Below are 24,842 nucleotides of genomic sequence, written 5' to 3' on the forward strand. Positions count from 1 at the left end.
TGTGAGAGTTTAACATCATCATTAATCACCTGATATATGAAAGAGCAACTTCAGCATGCTATCAAAGCACAATCTGGGAGAGGGTGTGATAAGAGGCTGGCTTGTGGAGGCCTGGCCACCTGGCCCTATTTCATGTGCTGACCCACTTAGCGCACGTGAGCCTGGTGGCCCAGATTGAAAGCTCAAGTGCTCTTCAGCCCTGACATTTGACTTCGGCCTATTGACTTGACCAAAATTCATCTTGGTTTTAATTTGAGAGCTGGTGTTTCTTTCCAAGCCACAGAGACTTCCAATTCCCATCTCCCTATACAACACCTCACCCTTGCACTAGTCTCATTTTATATATCCGGGCTGAGAAAGGACTGGATTTCACACCTAATTAAAAGAGATTGTATTGCCTGCTGTTTCCTTTCTTGTTCCTTTTCCCTTGTGCACAGGCAGCTTTTTTATTCTCATGCTAAGTCCTATCCCTGGACACCCGCCGTTTCAGGGACAGGCAGAGCCTGGGTTCCTACAGCACAGAGAGCCAGGCCCTGCATCAGTTATTTCACCACAAGCAGAATACCCCTCCAGGACTCGCTCCTGCCTCAGCCTCATCCATATTGGGCTCACTCACAGAACACGATCACTTAGAATACATGATCACTTTCAGGAGTAGAATTCCTTGTGTGTTCTAGTGAATGCCGTCACAGGCTGACTCTACATTTTTACTCTAGTGGAGAGAAGGTAGGTTACTATTTTAAAACACACAGAGAACTATTTTTATCACTTTTTTCATTTTGCCCCATCAGTTCTTTGTTCACACCACTGTGGGGTTTTTGGGGGAGGGGAGGGTGATGTGGCATCCCCAGACACACAAAATCTTTGTAAAGTTGTATGGTTTTGTAGATGAGGGGTTTTTTTTGTTTTGTTTTGTTTTGTTTTGTTTTTTTGAATAGCCCAATTGCCTATTCAGTGCCAATCTAAGAAAGAATGGAGTTAACATTTTCACACCATTCCTTCCTATACAGTCTCTGAATAACCATCTAATCAAGGTTTGTTTTCAATGGGGAACAAATCTTCTACAGTAGAGTATTTCAGATTTATTCCGTTGGAATCTATACATTAATGCCCACTGGATGAAAAGGACCTGTTTCACAAAAGCCTGGACATTGCCTTGCCGTGGCAGAAACTTTTTCCCACTGTGTTAGTGTTAAAAATGAAAGAAAGCCTGGGAAAGGACTTGCTTCAGCATTGTGTGCTGGAGGGACGAGGCATGCTTGAATGGACCGGCAGGGTCCCCCATCACATCTGTACACATATCAGCAAAACGATTCAGCCTTTCACGGCTGCTCACTGCAGTACAGGACCAGTGCTCTTGGAGAAACGTTTAAAAATTGTGTCTACAAAAATCCAGCTAGGCTAGTCAGGTCAAGTTGTATATGTGTGCAGGTTTGAGTTTGTTTCTGTGGTTTATAATGAAGTTGGTAACAACATTACTGCAATAACCATAACTCAGAATATTTAGCGATTTTTGTTGTGATTATCTCCATAGGGTTACCTGATTATTTAGATAGACTTGACCAGTTCAGTCCAACAAGCAGCTGGAATTTTCTTCTTGAGACTCTGTGTGTGTGTGTGTGTGTGTGTGTGTGTGTGTGTGTGTGTGTGTATGAATGTGTGTAATGTAATGATAGCTCTTGTTGTTGACCATTTCCAACTCTAAAGCAACCTCCATCATCACTTTCAGCGTCTTTATCTTTTCTTCTACGTCCTGAGAATTAGGATGGCCCTCAGTCTTTGGACAATCCAAGTTTCATTCATCAGCAATCCAGTATCATGTGATAAAAAGAGTATCAAGGGGCATGGGTTCTAATCCCACCCCTGCCACTTACTAGCTGTGTAAAACATTGGGCAAGTCATTTAGATACTTTGAAAGCCTCGACTTCCTCTTACATCAAATAGTAATAATAGGACCTGTCCTGAAAACATATAGGATTATTATAAGGAGTAAATGGGATGATACATGTGAAAGAGTTTGTACACTGTAAAACGCTACATGGTCATTAATTATTATGATAATTGTGATTGAGCTTCTTCCCAGAACTATCCGAAAGAAGACAACTCTTTGTAATGTATGATAACTCTAGTGATATAACTGCAAGTGGTGCTATGAGCAATTCTGTGTTTCAAGAGTGTTTTCACCTGTGTGGAAAAAAAATTTTTTAATAAGCCCATCCTACTCAGATATGGTGATTTTATCAGAGACTCAACCAGTTTTAGTACTTACCATTTTACTTAAATGATGGAGATCTTGGTGATAGTAAAACTGTATATAGAAAACTCTACATTTTAGTGCCAGGCCTCACTTTTATCTCTTGCACTGTTCCATTTATAAACTTCAAAAAATGTTCTTTATTAGATGACTGAGGCTATGTTGAAGCCCCAAGGCCTAGAAACATGAACAGCATGCTAATTTATGGATAGGTATAGAAGTAGCTGGAGAGCATACTGGACAAACCTTTTCACACAGCTTTACAGCAGACCGTGGACACCTAAGGGCCAGACTTCATTCAGGGGCAAAGAATGCAATACAGTGAAGCAGATAAGAGTGTGAACTCTAGAACCAGACTGCCTGTGTTCAAATGCCAGCTCGACCACCAATTGCCTACATGGCCTTGAGTGGATTTCCTAATTTCTGTGGCTTCAGTTTCCTCATCTGAGGTATGGGGATAATAATACTACCGACATCATAGGGTTGTTGTGAGGATTCAATGAAATGATATACATAAAGTAGTTAGAACTTGACACATAGTAAGCTCTTGAAAAGTGTTTGATCTTGTTATTATTGCAGTACACATGCATCAGGGATTCAGCAAGACGTTGGAATTTGGTCTGTTGACTGATTTCCTGAATTTTCCTTCCTAGGTTATTGGGCCCTTCCTCTGGTGTCATGTTTTGTATTAACACAGCTATAGAAGATTCATCATGATTCCTTACCCTGACAAAGACAATTTGTTTTATATAAAAGAAAAAAAATAGAAACAGTAGCATAATGAAATATTTTAGGCACATAACAGACCAAATGGAAGTCGGAATGAGAAGGAATTCTCTTATGTAAAAATTTGCACAAATCCTATCACTGAAAGAGAACGTAGGGCGCATAGGCATTTACTAAGTTAAGTGGATATATGTGAGGCTGACTAAATGTAAAGTTGAGAGCAAAGGAAATGAATTAGTATATAAGAATGAGGTCATATCCACTGAGCTCAGACAGCATGAGGAGGTAGGGCGTAGCAAGGTAGAAAATCTAGTTGAGCTTAGACTTCCCTGAGCCGGCCCTCTCTCCTAGGGCAGAGGAGAAAGAACGTGAGGAGGTGGACATTCCTCTGTGTGTAGGCCATTACCTCTGGGTTACTTCTAACAAGATATAAGGATCTGGGTCACAGCCAACAATCCACACTTGGGTCACCTGGTTTTGAAAGCCTACTTACTTGGCCTCCCTCAAGCTGATCGTTCAGTTGTGAAGGCAAGAATGGGGAATCTGACTGAAGAATGGTTTGGAGAGAGGGATTCTTTAGAGAGGTAAAGTAGAAAAATAGGAAAGCCCTAAAACTCAGTGTTATAGACACCTGTTATCCTTCTCAATCTGGGGTCTAGATGTCACCAATATTATCCCTTGCCTGCACAGCCTGGGGTATATGGGTGGCAATAGGTCAGGCTTATCCACATCCTCCACATAGCTGACTGCTACCTTCCTACTGGGAGCTGTTTGATACCTCCCTCTAGCAAGCACAGAGAGCACCCAATTCCTGGGTGATCGTACATCCCACTCAGGGTTTACTACTGCTGTCCTGACCTAATTATCAACAGCGCTCCCTTTCACTCTCAAAAGTGCCCAGTTTGAATGGCAAATATGGTCACCTAGTGTACTCCAGTCTCCCAGGTCAACACTGCCATCTTTGACCTGTTTAATATTTCTTCTTCAGTAAGCCTCAGAAAATTCAGACAACCACCACATCACAGACAGCCACCCTTAGAAAGTACTCAAACAGGTTGTGAGAGATGATGAGAAAAATGCGTAGACACAGAAAGCAGTGGGCAAGTGCCCCTTTAGCCAGCAGATTGCATTCTGGAGGCTGTCCCTCAACTGGAAAACATGGTCGCAGCTGTTGGGTGGATATCTTAGACTGGGTTCAATTTTCCAAGAATTTTTGCATACCTCACATGGATTTGGGGAATGTGTGGTATAAATTAATAGGAAAGGAATTTAACTATAAGTATTTTTGCTGTCTATGAATAAAGTAAGAAAATTTGATAAGTTAAGGAAAATATAAGCTTTCTTAAAGGGCCTGCTTAAGCCTAAAGTGGAGGCAGAGTTTCATGAGAACAAGTCTTGCATTTGCCTTTCAGTCCCTCTTTGCTGAAGTTGTAGTATAGCAGGCAATGACCCATCTGTGTTTTAGGCTGCTCTGCTTCAACTGACAACCCTGGCTGAAGGTCCACGGGGTTAAAATGGATTCAATACACCAAAATAGCTGGAGCACTGCTGGAACAAAATTCAAGGCCTTGTTCCCATAGGACATCACACCCACAAGTTGACCCTTGTGCAAAGCCACAGGGCCTGCTTGTGTCTGCAAGGGGGGCGGGGGGTGCTTCTAGGGGCCATGAGCATTGCCCACCTGAGACCTAGATGTTAGGGAGGCAGTCAGCTAGCTCTGACCCACGCCCTGTCTTGTGTCTCTTGCCGTGCAGGTGACATCAGTTGCAAGGGGATGACCGAGCGCATTCACAGCATCAACCTTCACAACTTCAGCAATTCCGTGCTCGAGACCCTCAACGAGCAGCGCAACCGTGGCCACTTCTGTGACGTGACGGTGCGCATCCACGGGAGCATGCTGCGCGCACACCGCTGCGTGCTGGCAGCCGGCAGCCCCTTCTTCCAGGACAAGCTGCTGCTGGGCTACAGCGACATTGAGATCCCGTCCGTGGTGTCGGTGCAGTCGGTGCAAAAGCTCATTGACTTCATGTACAGTGGCGTGCTGCGCGTCTCGCAGTCGGAAGCCCTGCAGATCCTGACGGCCGCCAGCATCCTGCAGATCAAAACGGTCATCGATGAGTGCACGCGCATCGTGTCGCAGAACGTGGGCGATGTGTTCCCGGGGATCCAGGACTCGGGCCAGGACACGCCACGGGGCACTCCCGAGTCGGGCACCTCGGGCCAGAGCAGCGACACCGAGTCGGGCTACCTGCAGAGCCACCCGCAGCACAGCGTGGACAGGATCTACTCGGCGCTCTATGCCTGCTCCATGCAGAATGGCAGCGGCGAGCGCTCCTTCTACAGCGGTGCGGTGGTCAGCCACCACGAGACGGCGCTCGGCCTGCCCCGCGACCACCATATGGAAGACCCCAGCTGGATCACGCGCATCCACGAGCGCTCACAGCAGATGGAGCGCTACCTGTCCACCACCCCCGAGACCACGCACTGCCGCAAACAGCCCCGGCCGGTGCGCATCCAGACCCTGGTGGGCAACATCCACATCAAGCAGGAGATGGAGGACGACTACGACTACTACGGGCAGCAAAGGGTGCAGATCCTGGAGCGCAATGAGTCCGAGGAGTGTACGGAAGACACCGACCAGGCCGAGGGCACCGAGAGTGAACCCAAGGGCGAAAGCTTCGACTCGGGCGTCAGCTCCTCCATAGGCACCGAACCCGACTCCGTGGAGCAGCAGTTCGGGCCTGGGGCGGCGCGGGACGGCCAGGCCGAATCCGCCCAACCTGAGCAGGCTGCGGAAGCCCCGGCTGAGGGCGCCCCGCAGCCGCACCAGCTAGAGACCGGTGCCTCCTCCCCGGAAAGGAGCAACGAGGTGGAGCTGGACAGCACGGTGATCACCGTAAGCAACAGCTCCGACAAGAGCGCCCTGCAGCAGCCTGCGGTCAACACGTCCATCGGGCAGCCACTGCCAAGTACCCAGCTCTACTTACGCCAGACGGAAACCCTCACCAGCAACTTGAGGATGCCTCTGACCTTAACCAGCAACACACAGGTCATTGGCACAGCCGGCAACACCTACCTGCCAGCCCTCTTCACCACCCAGCCCGCGGGCAGCGGCCCCAAGCCTTTCCTCTTCAGCCTGCCACAGCCCTTGGCAGGCCAGCAGACCCAGTTTGTGACAGTGTCCCAGCCCGGCCTGTCAACCTTTACTGCACAGCTGCCAGCGCCACAGCCCCTGGCCCCATCCGCCGGCCACAGCACAGCCAGTGGGCAGGGCGAAAAAAAGCCTTATGAGTGCACTCTCTGCAACAAGACTTTCACCGCCAAACAGAACTACGTCAAGCACATGTTCGTACACACAGGTGAGCGCAGGCCCCACCCCCCGGAGAGCTGGCAGCAGGGGGAGGGGCTGAGGGGGCTGGGGAAGTGGGGGGCAGGACAGCAGGGTGCAAGGGAAGGTACGGAGTCATCTTTCAGATTTTAAGGAAGACCCCATCTTCTAGAAGCCCCGACTATGCCCCCATCACAGGAACCAAGCGCCCTATCACCAAAAGACAAAGTCACAGAAACCCTTTGTGGAAAAGGGCCAAATGAGAAAACCTAATACAGAATTTGCAGGCACAACATTCCTTAACTTCACTGAACTTTGAAATATGTTTTTGATCCTCGATGGTTAGAACTGGAAAAGTCCTTGGAGATCATATACTCCAGTCACCTTGTGTTACAGACCAAAGTCATGTAGTCAGAGCAGGGATATGAGGGTTTTAGTCTGTAGTAAGTTTTATATGAACCATCAGCTCGAGGAGGCCACAGCAAGGCTGATGCAAGTGCAGGCTGCATTTATGGTCCCTGAAATGAGGAGGAGTGATAGACTTGCTCTGTTTTCTAGTGCTTGTTCTCTGTTTTCCACATCTAGATACCACAGTCAGTTCTGTGTACTCCCTTTTGAAAGGACGGTAGACTCACTGGGGCACACTCGGAGGAGTATGAGTAAGATGGAAAGGGACGTGAAGCCATGGCATATGAGTTGTTGCTGAAGGTGCCAGAGGTGTTCAGCAGTGCCTAGGTTTGAATTGAAAGTGCCTACTGAGCTTTGTCCTCTTGGCAAAGTTGCTTAACCTTTCTATACGTTAGTTTCCTTGTCTATATAATGGGGATAGTAGTGATATTTCTTGTAGTGCTGTTTTTAGGATTAAATGAATTAATATATATGAAGTTCTTAAAGCAATTTCCAGCACATAATAAGCACTGTATAAATGGTAGCTATCGTTCACACCGTTAGTATTATTTAAATGGTTTGGAGGGAAGATCCCTTAAGCTTGTTCTCTTTGGGTCCAAAATGTAGAAATGGACCAATGAATGGAAGCTATAGAGAGATTCAGTTAAATAAAAGAGGAAGTTTGTTAACAGGCAGAGTTGCTGTAAGACAGGCAGACAACCTCCAAAGGGAGTGAGTTCCTGTAATTAGAGGTGTTCAAGGAGAGAATGGAAGATCATTTCATAGCGATGTTATAGAGGAGATTCAATCATCCATTAGGCGAGTAGTTGGGCAAGATGGTCTTTCATCCCTGGAGTCCATGATTCTAGAGCTAAGATCTCCTGACCTACCAGCCAGTGCCCTATCCTAGTTCCGTAATGGGACAGGCATAGAGGCGAGAACTCCACGGATGCTCCTCCACATATAATCATATGTGACATGATTTCACATGGATTCTCTTGTACCTGAAAATACCTACCCCAGTGTTGATCACCATATTTGGAATTCCTATTATGAGAGTCACTCGCCTCTCTAGGTAAACCTCTAGTTCCAGAATGTCCCTGTTAAATGACAAATAAATTGTCAGGGGGAAGTTACATACATGAATTAACAATACATGAAAACAAGTTGGTTCCTCAAAGCAACATTGTTTCTCAGGTCAGCTAGCAGGAATAGCTAGGGGATAGGACATAAAGCAGGTCAATTTAAATTGGGGAATAGAAGGGAAGGACAGCAACAGACACATCAACATGGATGTGAGCAACTGAAATAGAACATTACTTAAGATGCAGTTTTCCTTCTTTGCAGTTCAACTTAAGTCAGGACAATGTGTAAATCCATGTATGTGCCCTTATGTGAATCAGTTGTTCTTAAAGATGAGTTTTCATACCTCCAGAAAACATAGTGACTCACTACTGAATTCAGGAAGAAAATAGTAAGTCAGTATGTTTACTTAGGGTAAATGTGAATATCTAATAACCTGAGATCAATCGAGGACATTTTCCATGTGGTATGGTATCATCATTATTTAGTAAATTAATCAAATAGTAATATTTTTATTTATGTGGCAATTTATGGTTTACAGAGTGCTCTCCCATAGTGTATGTCCTTTCCTTCTCTGAGCAGCTATCTTATAAATCCATCAAATTAAGGATTAAGGGGAAAAAAAGAGATCATTTATGGAAGTATATTCTTAGCCAAAGTTGACTTTGCTGGTCTTGGATCCATGAACATTTCTACTCTCCCCTTCTTTTCATCTCTTCCAGTAGACCTAGCAGATATAAAGTTTACACACTCTGTTAGATCACGTATTGAAATAAGGCTTTAAATCTGGAACATAAAATTTTTAGCGTACAACCGAAAAGTGTCTTTCGGGTGTATAAACACATTTATTCAGTGGATTCACCAAAGGATTCTGTGGTTAACCCAAATAACTAGATTTGCCCATAAGAAAACCAGCAATGGGTTTGCAAATTTAGACATCACAGATACAAAAGCTACAAGTAAAGTCATTTTATAAATCTGAGTTATGCTCAGAGGGTAGCCTTCAGATCTCTAGTAAACTATGAAGTTCCTCAGTAAATTATGAAGGTCTTTGTATTGGTGTGTGTAACCTGACCACATCCAGGAACAATAAATGTACAATATATGACTCAATAAATGTACATATATGACTCAAGCACCTTTAAAAGAATCAACACTCTTCCTTTCACCCCCGAATCATTTGGCAGTGGCAGTTTGGAACGGTCATCTCTCTATCAAGACTTTTGTCTGAGTGAAGTAGTCTATAACCTAACAAAGTTTAGGAACAGTTAGTCTAGGCTTTCAAAAGGCAAGACAGCCTGAACATATGGAAGTAATTCAGGACCTGGATTCACTTTGGCCGACATTTCAAAACAAAGTTTTCTCCAATTTCTGGGAAAACATCAAAAAAGTGGGGCCTCCCGACTTTACAGGAGCCCAGTGGAAATGATAATAATCCACAGCAGAAAGTCCAAATGTTAGTCTAAAATAAGATTCTAGAAAGTAGATACTTTCTGGAATACTTGGAAGAGTAGAGATGGATTCTGTATTCTTACCTACGGTCTACCATAAAAGAATCTTACCAAGAAAGAGTAGCTTGACAGAACTAAAAGGAAAGAAACTTAGGTTCTCGGCATCACAGCCACTATGCATGATAACTGGCTTTGCAGGTTAGCAACTGCAAGTTTTAATGTAAATGATTCTTGCTTTCAACAACTGCAGAGAATCGATTCTGAGATCTGAATTCTAACTCTATGTTAATGATCCACATAGTCACTGAAAGGACATGATTGTAACAAATAATTAGTCCATCGTATTCATCTCGGAGCTAAGCTCTACCTTAGAGAACCAAGGAAGCTCTGGTTGTAGAGAATATTCCATAATGATTATAACACTGAAACTTAGAGTAGGTAACATAAGTGAAAGATGACTGTGCTGGAATTAGATTATTTGGGTTCAGTTTGGGTTCCTCTAACTGTGACCTTATGCAAGTCATTTAATTTCGTTACCTTCAGTTTCTTGGAGTTTAAAGTGGAAATAATAATTTCCCACCTTTTGAGTAGCTGTAAAGGTATTACGCATGTGAGAGCTTTTCATAAAAGGTAAAGTACTACTTAATGTTTTTTTAAAAAAAAAAAAAAATCGTCATCGTTACTTTAGCCCCCTCCTCTCCCAGAGGCATTGAGTTTTTTTGCTCTATCTCCAATCTCTGAGTAATAAACTCTTGACATGTTTCCTTCTTCACTGGAATTCAAATGCTGAAGCAATATGATACCCCTTGGGTTTCCCTTGAACTTCCTCCATAACATGAATTTTTTTTTTCATCCCTTAAGGATTTTTTCAAGAAAATCTCTCACCAAACCACTCTATCTACTGCCAAACAAACCATGGTAGGACTTCATCTCTTCTAGGAGTTTCTCAAGTTCGCTTTACTGCAGCTTCATAAAAGTTGTGAGGAAGAAAAACAAGAGTTAAGTACACATTTGAAAACAAAAGAATTGGAAAAAAGCAAAGATAACACAAACCATCCTGTCATGGAACAAATCAGGACTCCTCTATGCCCTCTCCTAAGAGAAAAAGCAAAAGTCAAAGGAATGGGAGGGAAGGAAAAGACAGAGGACATAGGAAGATAAGCCTGGGTATGAACATGGATGTGGAAGCCAAGCAATAGGGAAAATTCAAAGATAACGTGGGAGCAGTACTTCTCAAAGTGTGATCCCAATAGCAGCAACATGCAAATTCTCGAACCTATCCCAGACCTGAATCAGAAACTCTGGTGAGGGAACCCAGCAATCTGTGTTTTAACAAGCCCTGATTCACACTAAGTTGGGAATCGCTTCCCTAGATGGCCTGGGTGATTAGGAGGAGGATGGCTTCAGGTTGCTTTTGTTACATAACATTGTTCCCCAAAATTCCACTCACAAGAACCTGTGTGTTTGGAAAAAGTAAAACATAGTGATGGACAACAGCTTGATTTTATAGTGATAAATTATGTTATGGAAGCAAATATCTTGCATATGGAAGGTTCCATGGCAAATGTACCCCTTCTGGCACTTAACATTGACTTTTAACAATGACTTATCATTATGTAGGTGCCTTTATGCCTTCCCATTAGAATGCAAACTTTGTGAAAACAGAAACAATTTTATATATAATTACATATATATGATATATAAAGAAATATTTATCTTCTACTTCAATATACCCAGCATAATACCTTACACATTGTAAACATTCAAGAAATATTTAATCAGTGAATGAGTTGAATCTTTCTCTAATGATATCTAATCACTTCCAAATGGAAAAGTGGCCGATTTCCAGAGTTGTTTATTTATTGTATGATGTAGTTCCATAGAAATAATGCAAAAATGCTTTGCACATTTATATATTAAGTACCTTCTCCAAGGATCTGAGCACATTTCAGATACCGTGTTCTGTCTGTTCGTACTTTGCCCTATATAACAAAGTTGCACACATAATAACAAGACTGACTAAGATGGCATTCAGGGTATTTATTTATCACCAGGTACAGGGTTGCCAGATTTAGCAAACAAAAATACAGGATGCCCAGTTAAATTTGAATTTTTGGATAAACAACAAATAATTTTTAGTCTAAGTATGTCCCATTCAATATATGTGGTGTAGTTATACTAAAAAAGTATTCATTGGTTATCTGAAATTTAGATTTAACCTGGTGCCATGTATTTTATCTGGCAGCGCTCTTCAGACAGAACTTTCTTTTAAGACCCAATCTTAGGACTTTTGCTTTAAAATCCATAGATCAATACAGACATATGTAGTTGCTTAACAAATATTTGTTGAGTGAGTGAATGAATGTTCACTCAATTTCCAGGAGAAAATATGTGAACGTGCTTTCCAGGAGAATTTAATTCAGGGGACTTATATATAAATGCATTATTTTCTCAGCAAGACTTAAATTTATTTTTCTTTTCTTCTTTTTCTATACACGAAGACTGTATTATATCTGTGTTCCCACTGTGTTTTCTTCACCAACAAATGGTAGACATTTGGGCCTTTTCTGAATCATAGTATCAACAGCCCACCTGATAGTCACTAATGCCCTTTAGTGTCCTCTGGACGCTTAATAATTTTCTTTGTTACTTTAAGAAGCTCAGCTATTTTGGCCATGAATTTTATATAAATAGATATAGTGATGATAGTAACATAACAATGTCATCCATATAGTGATAATAGTGAGATCAAGATGGTGATGTGATCATCCTCATATAGAGCTTGGGCTGTTAATTGTATCAAGCCAGTGAAGTAATTAACAAGGATAAGGTTTGAAGTGAGAAAGCCTTGATTTTACCACTTTCTGACAGACTGACTTTAGGTAAATTCTGTAGTCAATCTGAGCCTGTTTTTTGTCACATAGGTACAGATTTTAATAGTACTTAGTTTACACGGTTGCTCTGAGAATCAAATAACATAATTTATGTGAAAGCACTTACCTGTAATACTTTAAAATTACCCAAGCCATTTAGGAACTTACATGTTATGTTTTATAGCAGCATCATACATTTTGCAGCATAATCTGGAGAGCAGGAAATTGTTAACTGGAGAAGGAGGGGATATCTGGCTCAGCTGGTGTCATACTCTCAGCTATTACTAACTTGTAGAGGGACCTGCAGGATGTTATTCTACCACTCTAATGGAGACACCATCTTCTGGGGCTGTTAACATCTACCCCCTTATAAAGTTGTAAGAAAAGTCAAGTAATGTGGGTGAAGGTCCCTGAGATCTTTAAAATTCTGCTTGACACCAAAACTTTTTAGTTGTTGCTAAAGCCACAGAGGTTTTGTGAATGCAGTGTGTCCCCAGTAGGCAGTCCCCCTAGACAGCCTCACAGTCCAAGGTGGCACCAGGACTGCATCCCTGGAACTGGAGAGAAAAGCTGGCAGGTGGTCGTGAAGGCCCAGCTCCAACTCGACTCCTCTAGGTGGAGAGCATGCTCTTCACAGTGAAGGCTCTGCATGACCCGAGCTGAGCACCTTCCATTCTTGTCACTGAGCCTTTTCCCATTTTCTGTTCCAGTCTTGATTTTCCCCTTTCAGAGGACTTGCAATTTCCAGGACCCCTTCTGCTTTCCTTGCCAGTAGCCACCTTCCCCTACCCCTGCTCACCCCTTCCTACCCTGCTGTCTGCCCTCTCACCGAGCACCCAGGCTTGGTTTTCTGACACTGCCCCCCCCCACACCAACTGTACTCACCTGAAGGAAGGTGTATGCTAGAGCAGATGATGAAGAGGCCAAGAGAATGTGAGAAACAGGTGGGAACCACGTTTCAAACAAGTGTCCTGGTAACAGCATTTCACTGTCCTCTCTGAAGCCTAGGAGAAGCCTGGTTAGAATGAAAAAGATTCAGCAGAATAAATGGGTTCTTGCTGAGCCCCCAATACAGAGCCCCCAATTCTATTCAGAATTGGGGTGGCTCAGCCCCAAACTTTGGGCAGACCCTCTGCATCTACTAACCTAACAGTATCTTTCTTCCTCTTTTTTTTTTTTTTTTCTCACTGTCAGTCATGGTACAGTGTCAGTGCTGGTCCACAAGAAGGAGCTGAAAAGTGATGCTTTAGAGAGCAGGCATCCAAAAATGGAGACAAATATATGCCTTCACTACTCCCCAACCCATGGGATTGTAAAGGACACTGCCGCCGCTTCTGTTCCTCCACTTGCTGTCTGGTTTTTCAGCCTCCAGAGTTCAGTTGCTGCCTGCTAAGAAATCCTCTGTCTATGCTATTCGCTGACATTTTATTCATGGTGCCACTTCTTTCCGTTAGCATTTGTAGCTGAGACTAGACTAGACCCTTAATTCTGAATTACATAGCTGCAGTATAATCACTTGCTTTCTTGATTACCTGAAACAATTTTTTCAAAATCTTGTTCTGGCTTCCCCATGCCATGGAAGCCGTTTTTCAGTTGATTTCATTCATCACCACTTCCTTTGTGCTGAAGGGAACAGTTGAATTTTTCTTGAAATGATCACATACTCTGTGCAAAGTGCTTTACCGCTTTAATTTTCAAAATACCTTCACAAGACAGGTGCTTAAGTGTATTATTCTCAAGTTACAGATAAGGAAACTGAGGCTTAAAGAGGTGAAGTAACATGCCCAGGTCATTCAGCCAAGGAAATGGAGTTCATATCTGACTCCTGCATCTGTATGGCCCCAAAATGGATCATTTTAAAGTACAGGGGCTTATATGAGCTTCCCCGTCCTGTGTCTAATTCTACTGTCTGCTTAGTACTTTGTGTCCCTTTCTAACTGATCAGACTTACCATTCCTGGCCATAGGCTCAGACCTGGAAAGCCATCCACTACCACTAATCTTAACTTCACTTCTCCACACTGAGAGCAATAATCAACAGACCACATCCATTCATGTATAATGTTGAAAGCCCTTTGGGGATCACTATAAGTAATATGCAGGAAAAGAATGGGAAGGAATCACTCATTTCTAGTGAGTGATATTGTTTCAAATCCATACATAGGGAAATGAGTTGTTTATACCTGACTAATCTGAAAATGCACCCTGTTTAGTAAGACAGTTCCTGGAATGCCTGTGCTCCACCAACACAGCACCTGAATAATTTTAGAGCACTTTCCTTTATGGAGCTCCCAAGTGCTTTGTAAACATTTTTACTCATTAATTATCACACCATTTTTCTGTGGCAGGATACTTTGTCCTATTTAAAATGTGGGACTGCTGATGCATTGAGTGATTTAAGCAAGTTGCCCTCAGGTCATGTGCTGACAAGACCTGGACCAGAGTCCTCTGGGGCGTGGCCCATGGTGGGCAGATGGCCACTAACTCTGCAAAGGGACATGGCAATTGCTTGGTCCACCTCCTCACTTAGAGAAGGGGAAACAAACCCAGAGAGATGAAAACACTTAGAAAACCCAGGGTCACACGGATAATTATTGGCCGAACCAATACAAACAATACAATACAAACAAACCAATACAGTACAAACAAGGTGCATACAAACAACATATCAAGATATATATATATGCTATGGAGGGAAAGATGACAACTGTGAAGTATCAACTTATAGTCAGATTAGAAGGGTGTGAAAGTAAAAAACCATCCTCACTGACCTTGCCTAGAGGAAAAATACACTATAAGAAGGTGAAAGTTTCAAACAGCAGGAGAATTTTTAACACAGACAAAGTTTCAACTTCCTAGCAGCCAAAATACCATCTGGAATTCAGAAGGCACACTTCCCATTAAAGGTGACAGGTGGACATATTTTAAAAGATAGTCGGCCGGCCTAGCATAGCCTCTAGAAAGTATACTGAAAGCACAAGGATGGTAAAGACCAGCTTGAGCTCCAAAGCATGTTTACAGCTGACAGAAATGTTCCAACTAAAAATAACATGCATGACTGTCTCTCTTAGGGAATCTCTCATTTCAGAAAAATGTACCTACATAAACACCATGCAGAGACTGAACTCTTCATTTAGGAATGAGGCTTCCCTAGATTTCCCCATTTTAGCCTAAAAGTGAAACTCTTCTCTTCTAACTCTGCAGTCCTATGGCTCGTGCTTTTTTATCAGTGAGGATGAAGGGAAAGGAGACTGGAAGACAGCAGAGGGGAGAGAGCTAGGCCAAAATGTTTGTGAATAACTAAAGGAAAAAGTTCAACGATCAAGGAAATTGGTTTAGAAATTTGTGGAGTCATTCCTGAACCAAATAACCATTTCTTAGGATTGTGTGCTTCAAAATATATCTTTTTATGCTTACAAACACAACGAAAACACTTTCTGTTGAGATAAAGTTTTGTAAAGCAGATCATGAGCCGTGAGCCCGGCACACAGTAAGCACAGAATACGTGGTGGTTGTTCTCATTGCCATTATCCCCATGAGACATCAAACCTCTTCTGTTTCATGATGGAAAAAATGGAAACACAGTCAAGGCACATATTTTAAATGGATGTTAACTCAAATTCAAGAACTAGATTTCCTACCCTGATGCCTCATCCAGAGGTTGAAATATTACCGCAGAGAGTTTCAGAGACTTTGGGCTTTGGGCTGAGTTATGGAAGAGTACATGGACAGCCTTTCCTCTCTGAGGTGGGTGCCTGCACTGGGCAGCCAGTGTTGAGCTGGGAAAGATGGGAACACCGTAATGTAGTTCATCTCACCCGCCAAGAGCAGAGCCGAGAACAAACAACACCAACAAAAACAAGTCTCTCTTCATCCAAAGAGATGTTACAGGCCCACGGACGTTACTTATAGAAGAATATTTCATGTGGTCATTCGGTGACAATATTCTTATTTACATTACAGTTTTTAGCAAGCTTGATCCTTTGGTCTCTAAGCCAACAGCAAACCAAAGCAGTAAACTGAGGAGAAAGAAGGGTTTCAGCCAACACACTGAGAGCAAAGAAAGAGAAAACTATTTAAAAAATTGACCCAAGAGTTCAAAAAAGGCATATGGAAGCATTTAATGGGGGGAGGGGGTGTTGGTGGATAGTCTTGTAATAAGAACACCAGGCAAGTATTCCCACACCACTCTTGGTGGTCTGCAAAGTGATTTCGTATGTATTTTATGTCAACACCAGCACAGTGAGGTAAGCAGAACTGTATACCTCAGAGGCATTTGCAGATTTGTCAGAGTGTCAGGCCATCCATTGGTGCCTGGATTTGAACAGGACCATTTGACTCTGAGATCATTGTGTTGTCTACCACCCACTCAACCTCCACACCAGACAAGGCCAATCTGCAGCTCAGGGCAGTACAGACAGAATAGCCAATTAACTCTCTCAAGTTACATTTTAGGAAGATTGCTGTCTAAAATAGATAAAAAACAAAGGCATAGTTCTTCAGAATGACTTATTCCTACAATGGGCAATATTTTCCAGACCTATAATCATAGCATGAGTGCATTTACTAGACAAAATACCAGAAATGGAGACTGTCCCCAAAGAGCCAAGCTGTGTGACCACCAACCTTAGTTCCCAAAGATTCTAGAGACCCCCATGTCTCCAAAGAACTTTTCTCTCTTTTATTTCTTACATTTGTTTGATAATGTAAATGGCAAGCATACAGTTAAATCCCCCAATTATGGCACTGAAAATGACCCCTATAAAGTAGCACTCCCTTCTCTCCACAGAATGACCTTGGAAGACTTTTACCGGAGAATGTCGAGTAGCTTTCCAAGAGAGACATTTTCTGGCATGGGGACATGGAAAACTCTAGACTGTCCTGGCAGCACCTTAAAGCAAGTTTTCTCAGAACATGAGAGGCCAGGAAGGACTGGATCTTTCCAATCAGGGGTGATCCGTTAACCAATCAGATATTTTTTTAATGTTTTTGTTTTTGTTTTCTGTTGTCTTGTTTTTCTGTCTCTCATTCTCCCTCCCTCACTGTGTCTCGCTCTGTCCCGCTTGCTGTCTCTTCCCACGTGAACAGGTGAGAAGCCCCACCAATGCAGCATCTGTTGGCGCTCCTTCTCCTTAAAGGATTACCTTATCAAGCACATGGTGACACACACGGGAGTGAGGGCGTACCAGTGTAGTATCTGCAACAAGCGCTTCACCCAGAAGAGTTCCCTCAACGTGCACATGCGCCTCCACCGGGGCGAGAAGTCCTATGAGTGCTACATCTGCAAAAAGAAGTTCTCCCACAAGACCCTCCTCGAGCGACACGTGGCCCTGCACAGTGCCAGCAACGGGACCCCTCCTGCAGGCACACCCCCGGGGGCCCGAGCTGGCCCCCCAGGGGTGGTGGCCTGCACGGAGGGGACCACCTACGTCTGCTCCGTCTGTCCAGCAAAGTTTGACCAAATCGAGCAGTTCAACGACCACATGAGGATGCATGTGTCTGACGGATAAGTAGTATCTTTCTCTCTTTCTTATGAACAAAACAACAAAAAAGAAACAAACGAAAAAAAGCTATGGCACTAGAATTTAAGAAATGTTTTGGTTTCATTTTTACTTTCTGTTTTTGTTTTTGTTTCGTTTCATTTTGTACTACATGAAGAACTGTTTTTGCCTGCTGGTACATTACATTTCGGAGGCTCAGGGGAATAATAGTTCTCCCAGTCTCCCTCGGATGGTGGCCTTAAGGCCTGGTAGTGCTTCAGGAGGTCCACTGGTTGGATCTCTAGCTACTGGCCTCTAAATACAACCCTTCTTTACAAAAAAATCTTTAAAAAAAAAGTAAAAAAAAAAAAAAATTTTTCTTTTTTCACTTGTGAAGAGCACTACAAAAATATATAACAAAATCTAAAAGGCCTACTGTCTTTAAGTACACCGCTTGCAGTGTTTCAGTGGACATTTTCACAATTCTGGCCGCTTGGACTTCACAGTAACCAGTTAAAACTGTGGAATATCACTTTCTGGTTGAAAACCCAGAGGAAAGGCCCTGCTGTTTTCCACCCCCAACGTTGTCTGATTTCATGCAAGGGCTGCGGGTGTGGGAAGGGGCATGGGTTTGGTGGTGTGGGAAAGGCAGATGGCAGGCTTCTCCCCCAGATTCTGCTCGGTCCACACACCCTGGCCCACCTCCTCCATGGCCCCCCCCTTTCAGCAGAAGCCAGGAAGATTTGGACAAGCAACAAGCAACAGTGGCTATCGTATTTATTCAGTGTCTTCGCTGAGCCCCAGACTCAGCACAATCAAGAGGGACTTTCATGAAAGGCAGGAATGCAGATAAAACAAAGATATCAGAGGTTTGCACCTACGTTTCTAGGTACAAGAGAAGGATTATTTCCAACAATCTTTGCAAAAAACAAAAACAAACAAAAAAAAGTGTCAGGATATATTCTTGTGGAAGAGAAAAAGAAAGAGAAATGGAGGGGGGGAATAATAAAAAGTTCTTGAGGCTTTTTTAATTCAAAATTTTATAGAGGGGCAAAAGTGACGTTTACCAGATAGAATGCTGATTTTTTTAATATATTTACAACAGTATTTGTGTAAAAAAAAAAACAAAAAAAGTGAGATTGTTAAAAGTAATTTTTTTTTCATTTTGGTTTTGCATACACTGCCACCAATCCCTTCTCTTTTATTTTATTTCACACACATATATATATTTTTTGGTAAGTCAAGACTGTTAAGGTTAGCGATACTGCTTCCAGATAGAAAGAATAAAAGGCAATTAAAGTTATATTTGAAAGAGAGGAAGGATATTTTCTTCATATTTTTTTAAATTTTTCTTAATTTTTATTATTTTAAGTATTGCCTGGGTTGATGAGGGCCTCTGGCCAGCCCATCCCTGCTGTAATTTGAACTGCTGCTTTGTATTTTGATATGTAGTCTTTCGACTTTTAGCAAGCTTATGTTGCTCCACTGAATATTTTTTTCAACTGATTCATCTAGAATTCTGTTCTTTTTCACGGGAGGGACTTTATCTTTCAGAAACAGATTTCTTGCTTCTCTGAAAGTTCATTGAGATCTTATGATTCTAGAATTTCTATTGACCTTACCTTTTTTTCTTTGATGAAACACTAGTAGTCTAGAGGTCTTGACAAAAGTGTTCTTTCCTTTTGTGGTCAGCCGGGAGGAGGAGTTCACAAAACTCTACTGTCCCTCCTCACCCTTCACAACTACAGAGAGTGGCGTTATCAGAAGCCTGTTGCAGATCAGAATGCCTCGATGCAGAAATTACTTTCTTCCTTTCAAAGATCACCTTCTATTTCCATCATGGTTGAGAGGGCTAAATATGATGATTATTCTTTAGATGATTTATTAACCCTTGCTTGTTGGTAAGGTTTTAAAGAAACTAACAAAATCTCCCAGATGCCAACATCCACCATTCAAAAGGCCACCAATTCATTGTGTCATCTTAGATGCCACTCTCTCTTCCTAGTTGGGATTTCTCTCCTCGGTCCTGATCAAGGTATCAGAATAGAGATTTTTTCCATTATAGACAGTGTCCTAAAGGGATTCCAACTCAAATATAGGAATTTTTAAACCTAATGAAAACTCCAAAGGTGATTTCATTGCTGGGCATATTTTAACACACTTAAGGGGAAAAGTAAATCTTTAAACAAAGCAGAAACACTAAACTACAGTTTAAAAAGAAAATAAGAAGGAAAGAAAGTATTTCAGTTTTAAAATTACTTTGCATTTCAATTTAATGTTCCTATCAGCAACTTAACTTACAAAAACTGTGCAACAAATGAGGAGAAATCTTCCAAGGGAAACAACTGTATAATAACTAAATTGGTTTTACTCATACATTTTAGGATTAGTTCACTTGTATCTTTTCCATAAGTTTTTGGTGATGTTTAACAGGTTAGTGCGACTGGACTGGCATATATGTGAGTTTCATTTGGTCCTGTGGTCCTTCATTCAGTAAATATTTTGCTAGTAGTTTTAATGTAGACTTGGATGATTAACTGACCTTTAAGTACCACCCAATCGTGATTTCTAAGAGGAGTCCTACTAAAAACTATCTGTCCAGAATTGACCTGTTTTAAAAGCTAGTGGGAAACAGCTTCAGAAACAAGAAATAGTCCACTTTCTCTTGCCTTTTGAAATAGCTATCTTAAGTAAGACTCCAGTATTTCCACTTACTACCAACAGAGGGAGCATTGGTTAATTAACCATGGCCTAGATTTTGATATTTTGAAAAACAAGTCATTCAACCCATGATGTAAAAAAGAAGAAATTGACGTTAAAAAAAAGATTTTTTTTTTTTTTTTTTTTTTTTGTGGTACGCGGGCCTCTCAACTGCTGTGGCCTCTCCCGTTGCGGAGCACAGGCTCCAGACACGCAAGCTCAGCAGCCGTGGCTCACAGGCCCAGCTGCTCCACGGCATATCCCAGCTGCTCCACGGCATATGGGATCTTCCCGGACCGGGACATGAACCCGTGTCCCCTGCATCGGCAGGCGGATGATTCTCAACCACTGCACCATCAGGGAGCCCCCCCCCAAAAAAAGATCTTTTTAATCTAGAGGAAAATGACATGAAATCACTCAGCATATGTTACAAATGGAAGAAGGCCAAAAGCCACTTTAAAATATTTTGAATTATTGGACAGTAGCTCGTTTAAAACAGTGGCCTTAAACAAACCTTAGCAAAGTAGACAGATGTTACAGGACCTCCAGAAACTTGATCTTGGGTGGCAGTATGGGCCACATTTAGCTATCTGCGTGTCAAATCTGAGGGAGACCCATTCGCCTTAGTGCTGATTTGCCATGTAAAAAACTAAGCAATTGGGTTAAAATTTACCTTTTGTTATAGAACATGTGGGGAAAAAAATACCAGTTGGGTTTAAACCTTAATATTCATCCTTTCCCTTCAAATGAAGTATCTCTTTTTTGTAAATGTTTGAGGACTCCCAAAGAATTCCTGGTGAGGTGATGTAATCATTATAACAATATGGACTATCCAGGTTTGCATAGCAGTAGACTTTTCCTTACTGTGTGTCTGTTCCTCCCAAACATCTCATAGTCCAAAATAGTTGACAGATTGTTCTCTGGAGAAAGGAAGCAGCTAGATTGGAGTGGAAGATCTAAGCTTCCACTGCTCCACTCGGGGAGCAGTGAACTTGCTGTGGGACCTTACTCCATGTTCTGGCCTCTGAAAGGGCTGCTTCCAAACTGACCTACATTTTAGGAAATAAACTAGTTAGTCTGTGCCTATTTCAAAAGGATAGAGATGCTTTTAGTTTGTCAATCCTTCCTTTCAAATTAAATAATCACCAACATTTTGCTTCAAGAATAGAAGATGAGCATAGATTCTTTTATTCTTTTAGTTTCAAATCCAGCAATCTTCTTACATTTGGAACTTTATGCTAGGATGCTATGAGTGCTAAAAAAAAAAAAAGAAAAGAAAAGAAAAAGAAAAAGCTTTAATAGCCAGGAAAAAGAAAAATAGATGAAATGGAAGCAAGTGTTCCAGATTTAAGACCTCTTAGGATGAGTATAGGGAAGAAGATCTGGTATGGAAAAGTACCTTTTTTTTTTTTTTTTTTTAGCAATTTATGACTGAAAACTTGATTAGCTGGACAAAGGAAAGGAAAAAGTCAAAGGGGAACGTTTATCTCTAGACAGTTAGACACAGTTTATGAAAAATAAAATTTTCTAGCACTAAAACATCAGTAGCATCTTAGCAGAGTGGGCAAATTTTCCCCTATTGATATAATAAATGCCAAAATTCGTACCCCCACAAAGCCCCAAATGTGTAAAATAGAGCCCCAAAAAAGGAAGGAATTGAGACATATGGATCTGATACAAATCTACACATGCGAAAAGACTGAGAAACAAGCCAGGCCAAAAAAGACTCTGAAATGAAAGTCTCTATATCAGTATATTTCTTATTATACAGTTTGAGTTGTAAACTTTAGCTTCTAATAACAGTTTTCTAGACTTTTTCTTCCCCAAATTCCTAACGCTCTGAGTCTGTTTGTGCCATGAATAAGTGTGGTGAATACTTTCCTGCTATTTGTTGTTCAGGCTGAAGCCCATTCCTTCTTTCTAGGCATCTCGGGGGTCAGAGTAGCTCGTGGCCTTAGAAGGAAAGACTTGAATTTGCTGTGTTTAAAAGTCACAGGGATTTTATTTTGTATCAGCTCAACATTCTGTAAGGACCAAGAAAATTTCTTCCAACTCATGAACAGTTAGAATTTGTGCATTGTGATATGAAAAGAGAAAAGGTTTCCTCTGGGTGTGTTAGTTTCATGTTAGTCCTAATGCCTTCACCTACCTGCACCCCATCATACAAGCACACCAACAGTATGTGCCCAGCCCAGGCCCCTAATCAGTGTTTTCCCTCAGCACAGAAGTTGAAAGTGAGGTGTGCTTCGTATAAAATCCCTCAGAGCCCCAAGAGAACATAATAAGGGTCACGTCGCATCCTCGGTGTGGCTCCTTCAGAATGTTCCCGATACCTGCTGCCCTGAGGAAAGGGGGCAGTGAGGTAGATCTGGCCAGGATTCCCACTAGCTATGCCCATTTTGGAGCATTCCTCTATTGTTCTAGAAGATGTCATTTAATCAGTCGGGTTTGGGGGCAGAGGATGTGTGACTGCAGCAAAGGTATCAGATCACCACATCAGGTCTGCATCTGCTACAGCCAGTGTGCTGCCGCAGCAAAAAGAAGCAAAACGAAGGCGCAAGGGAGGAGTAGGCACCACCTGAGATGCCCCTGGGATTTAGGAGAAGGGAGAGTGCCCTTTCTGTTGTGACCTGACTCTTAAAAGAAATCTTCTGAACGAATAATATGGTCATGAGTTGAAGTCCAGGGTAGTGGGAGCCCTGGAGAAGGGAACAGAAGGATTGCGAAATGTATTCAGCACCAATAATGCGAAGCCAGAAAGCATCCAATCGCAACACTAGGAGGTTTGGCAAGAGGCATTTAGAGAAAGCTCTGGGCTTTTCTGTGGGTAGGGTCAACAGACTTTTCAGTGATTTCTGGCTCTGAGAAACCTCTTTACTAACTATAAAAGAACTTTATTTAAATGGCCAATTTTCTCCCCCAGAGAAAGAAATTTTATAAAGAGAAAAATAGGACACTAAAGACAGAACCATGGGACTTGGTGTCGAACAAAAGGAAGGGTGCACTAGAATTTCAATCGACTCCCTGATTCCACAGAAGTGCCGGGCAACCCAGTGCCCCATGGTGTGCAATGTGCGAGGAGGGTGCCTGAGCTGAGCCGGGCTCCCCGAGGCTAGACGCGCCCTCACGGTGGTCCGGTAGCAGCTGCTTTCTCTTCTGTGTTCTCGTGAAAAAAATGGGCTGTTCTCTTAGGTGCCCAGGAAATAGATGACACGGGGCAAACTTTCAAAAGCAATCTCTACCCTGGGGCTCAGGCCGCATATGGAGACAGAAAAGGGGCACAGAGGAGCTCTTGCTCCAGAGAGAATATTTTCAGATTTGCAACAGCTGTTTGTGTAGTTGCCATTTCTGATACTGCTTAAACCTCCCCAAGTAGGAAAGCTGTGGTGACTCAGTGTTCCTGTAAACGCAGAGCCTGGAAATTACTAACCCAAAGCATCATTTCTAACACTAGGTGCTAAGATGATTAGCCTGACCAAAACACCCCAGAGAACTTGCTAAGTCTCTGAATATTTTTTCTCCTGGGACACCAAATCCATAGTGGTCAGTGGTGCGTGTTAACAGATCCCAGAAAATGGCACGGAACGCTAGGGTTCCTCTGGATTCTTTTTAGGGTGAAGAGGTAGAAGATGAGGACTGCACAGCATGCGTTTTTTTTCAGAACTATGTATTTCACTGAATGAGGGGCAGAAATGCCCTGGGTTGAAACAAGAAACATCATTTTCCACACCGCTGACCAGAAATGCCTGGTTTCCAGTGGTTCTTCAAGCCCAGCCTGTTGCTCCAAAAACTGAATAATTTCAGACTAAATCTTATCTGAAGCAACCTCAGTTAAGGTACTTTCACAGGAAGCCACTTATAGTAAAGAGTTACTGCCTTAAGTCAGAAAGCCCAGAGAAGAGAAGGGAAGATAGATGGGAAGGGTGTGAAGACGTGGACACTTCTTGCTTTTTTATGGTTGCATTATTACAAAAATGAGCCCTATTCATGACTGAAGACTACGGAAACAGTGACTTTAGGGGGAGGCACCAAACTTGTCAGGAACTGGCTGCCCTCAGGAAGTGGCTGCTATTTCCTATCCTATTTCAGTGACATAGGTCTGGGCTGGATGTAAAATAGACATCCTATTAGCTAAATAGCGAATCCCATAAGACACAATCACAGGTGCCTAAAATGCTAGTTTGAATCATTTCCTTAACAGGGAGAACAATGTCAACAAAAACCTTTCTTTTCCTGTACAGTGTGTATCTCTAAACTTTTTTTTCTCAATTCCAGTGAGCATCTGGGTTATCTGGTGGTTCTTTGTTTAAGTGCAAACTCACAACTTTCAAGACTTCAATGAAGGAGCACGATCTGCAGATCATAGGGAAAATCTAGCTGCAGTTATTGGAGTCCTGGCTTTTGAGATACCTAATTAGGGTGTAAAAAGTCCCTAACTAGCCCTCTTTCAAATTCAGAGGTTTCCTTGATTCAAAATGCTTCAATGAGGTTCTAACCCAAGGCAGGAAAAAAAAAAAAAAATTAACCCCATAGGAGACATCTGTTTCTACTACCGCTGCAA

General features: G+C 42.4%; 1 protein-coding gene across 50 annotated transcripts in view; it reads left to right on the top strand.

The window, feature by feature from the left end:
- The window catches only part of ZBTB20 (zinc finger and BTB domain containing 20), an 802,591-nt gene extending 784,087 nt beyond the window's left edge, over nt 1–18,504 (top strand). For all 50 annotated transcript variants that reach the window (XM_067034564.1, XM_067034586.1, XM_067034587.1 and 47 more), the window contains 2 exons: nt 4,735–6,339; nt 17,190–18,504. In XM_067034564.1, the coding sequence (XP_066890665.1) occupies nt 4,735–6,339; nt 17,190–17,611 (2,027 nt within the window). In that variant the 3' untranslated portion in view covers nt 17,612–18,504. The remainder of the gene's footprint in view (nt 1–4,734; nt 6,340–17,189) is intronic.
- The last annotated feature ends 6,338 nt before the right edge of the window (nt 18,505–24,842 follow it).

Source organism: Kogia breviceps, chromosome 5 (genome assembly GCF_026419965.1).
Source record: "Kogia breviceps isolate mKogBre1 chromosome 5, mKogBre1 haplotype 1, whole genome shotgun sequence".
NCBI lineage: Eukaryota > Metazoa > Chordata > Mammalia > Artiodactyla > Physeteridae > Kogia > Kogia breviceps.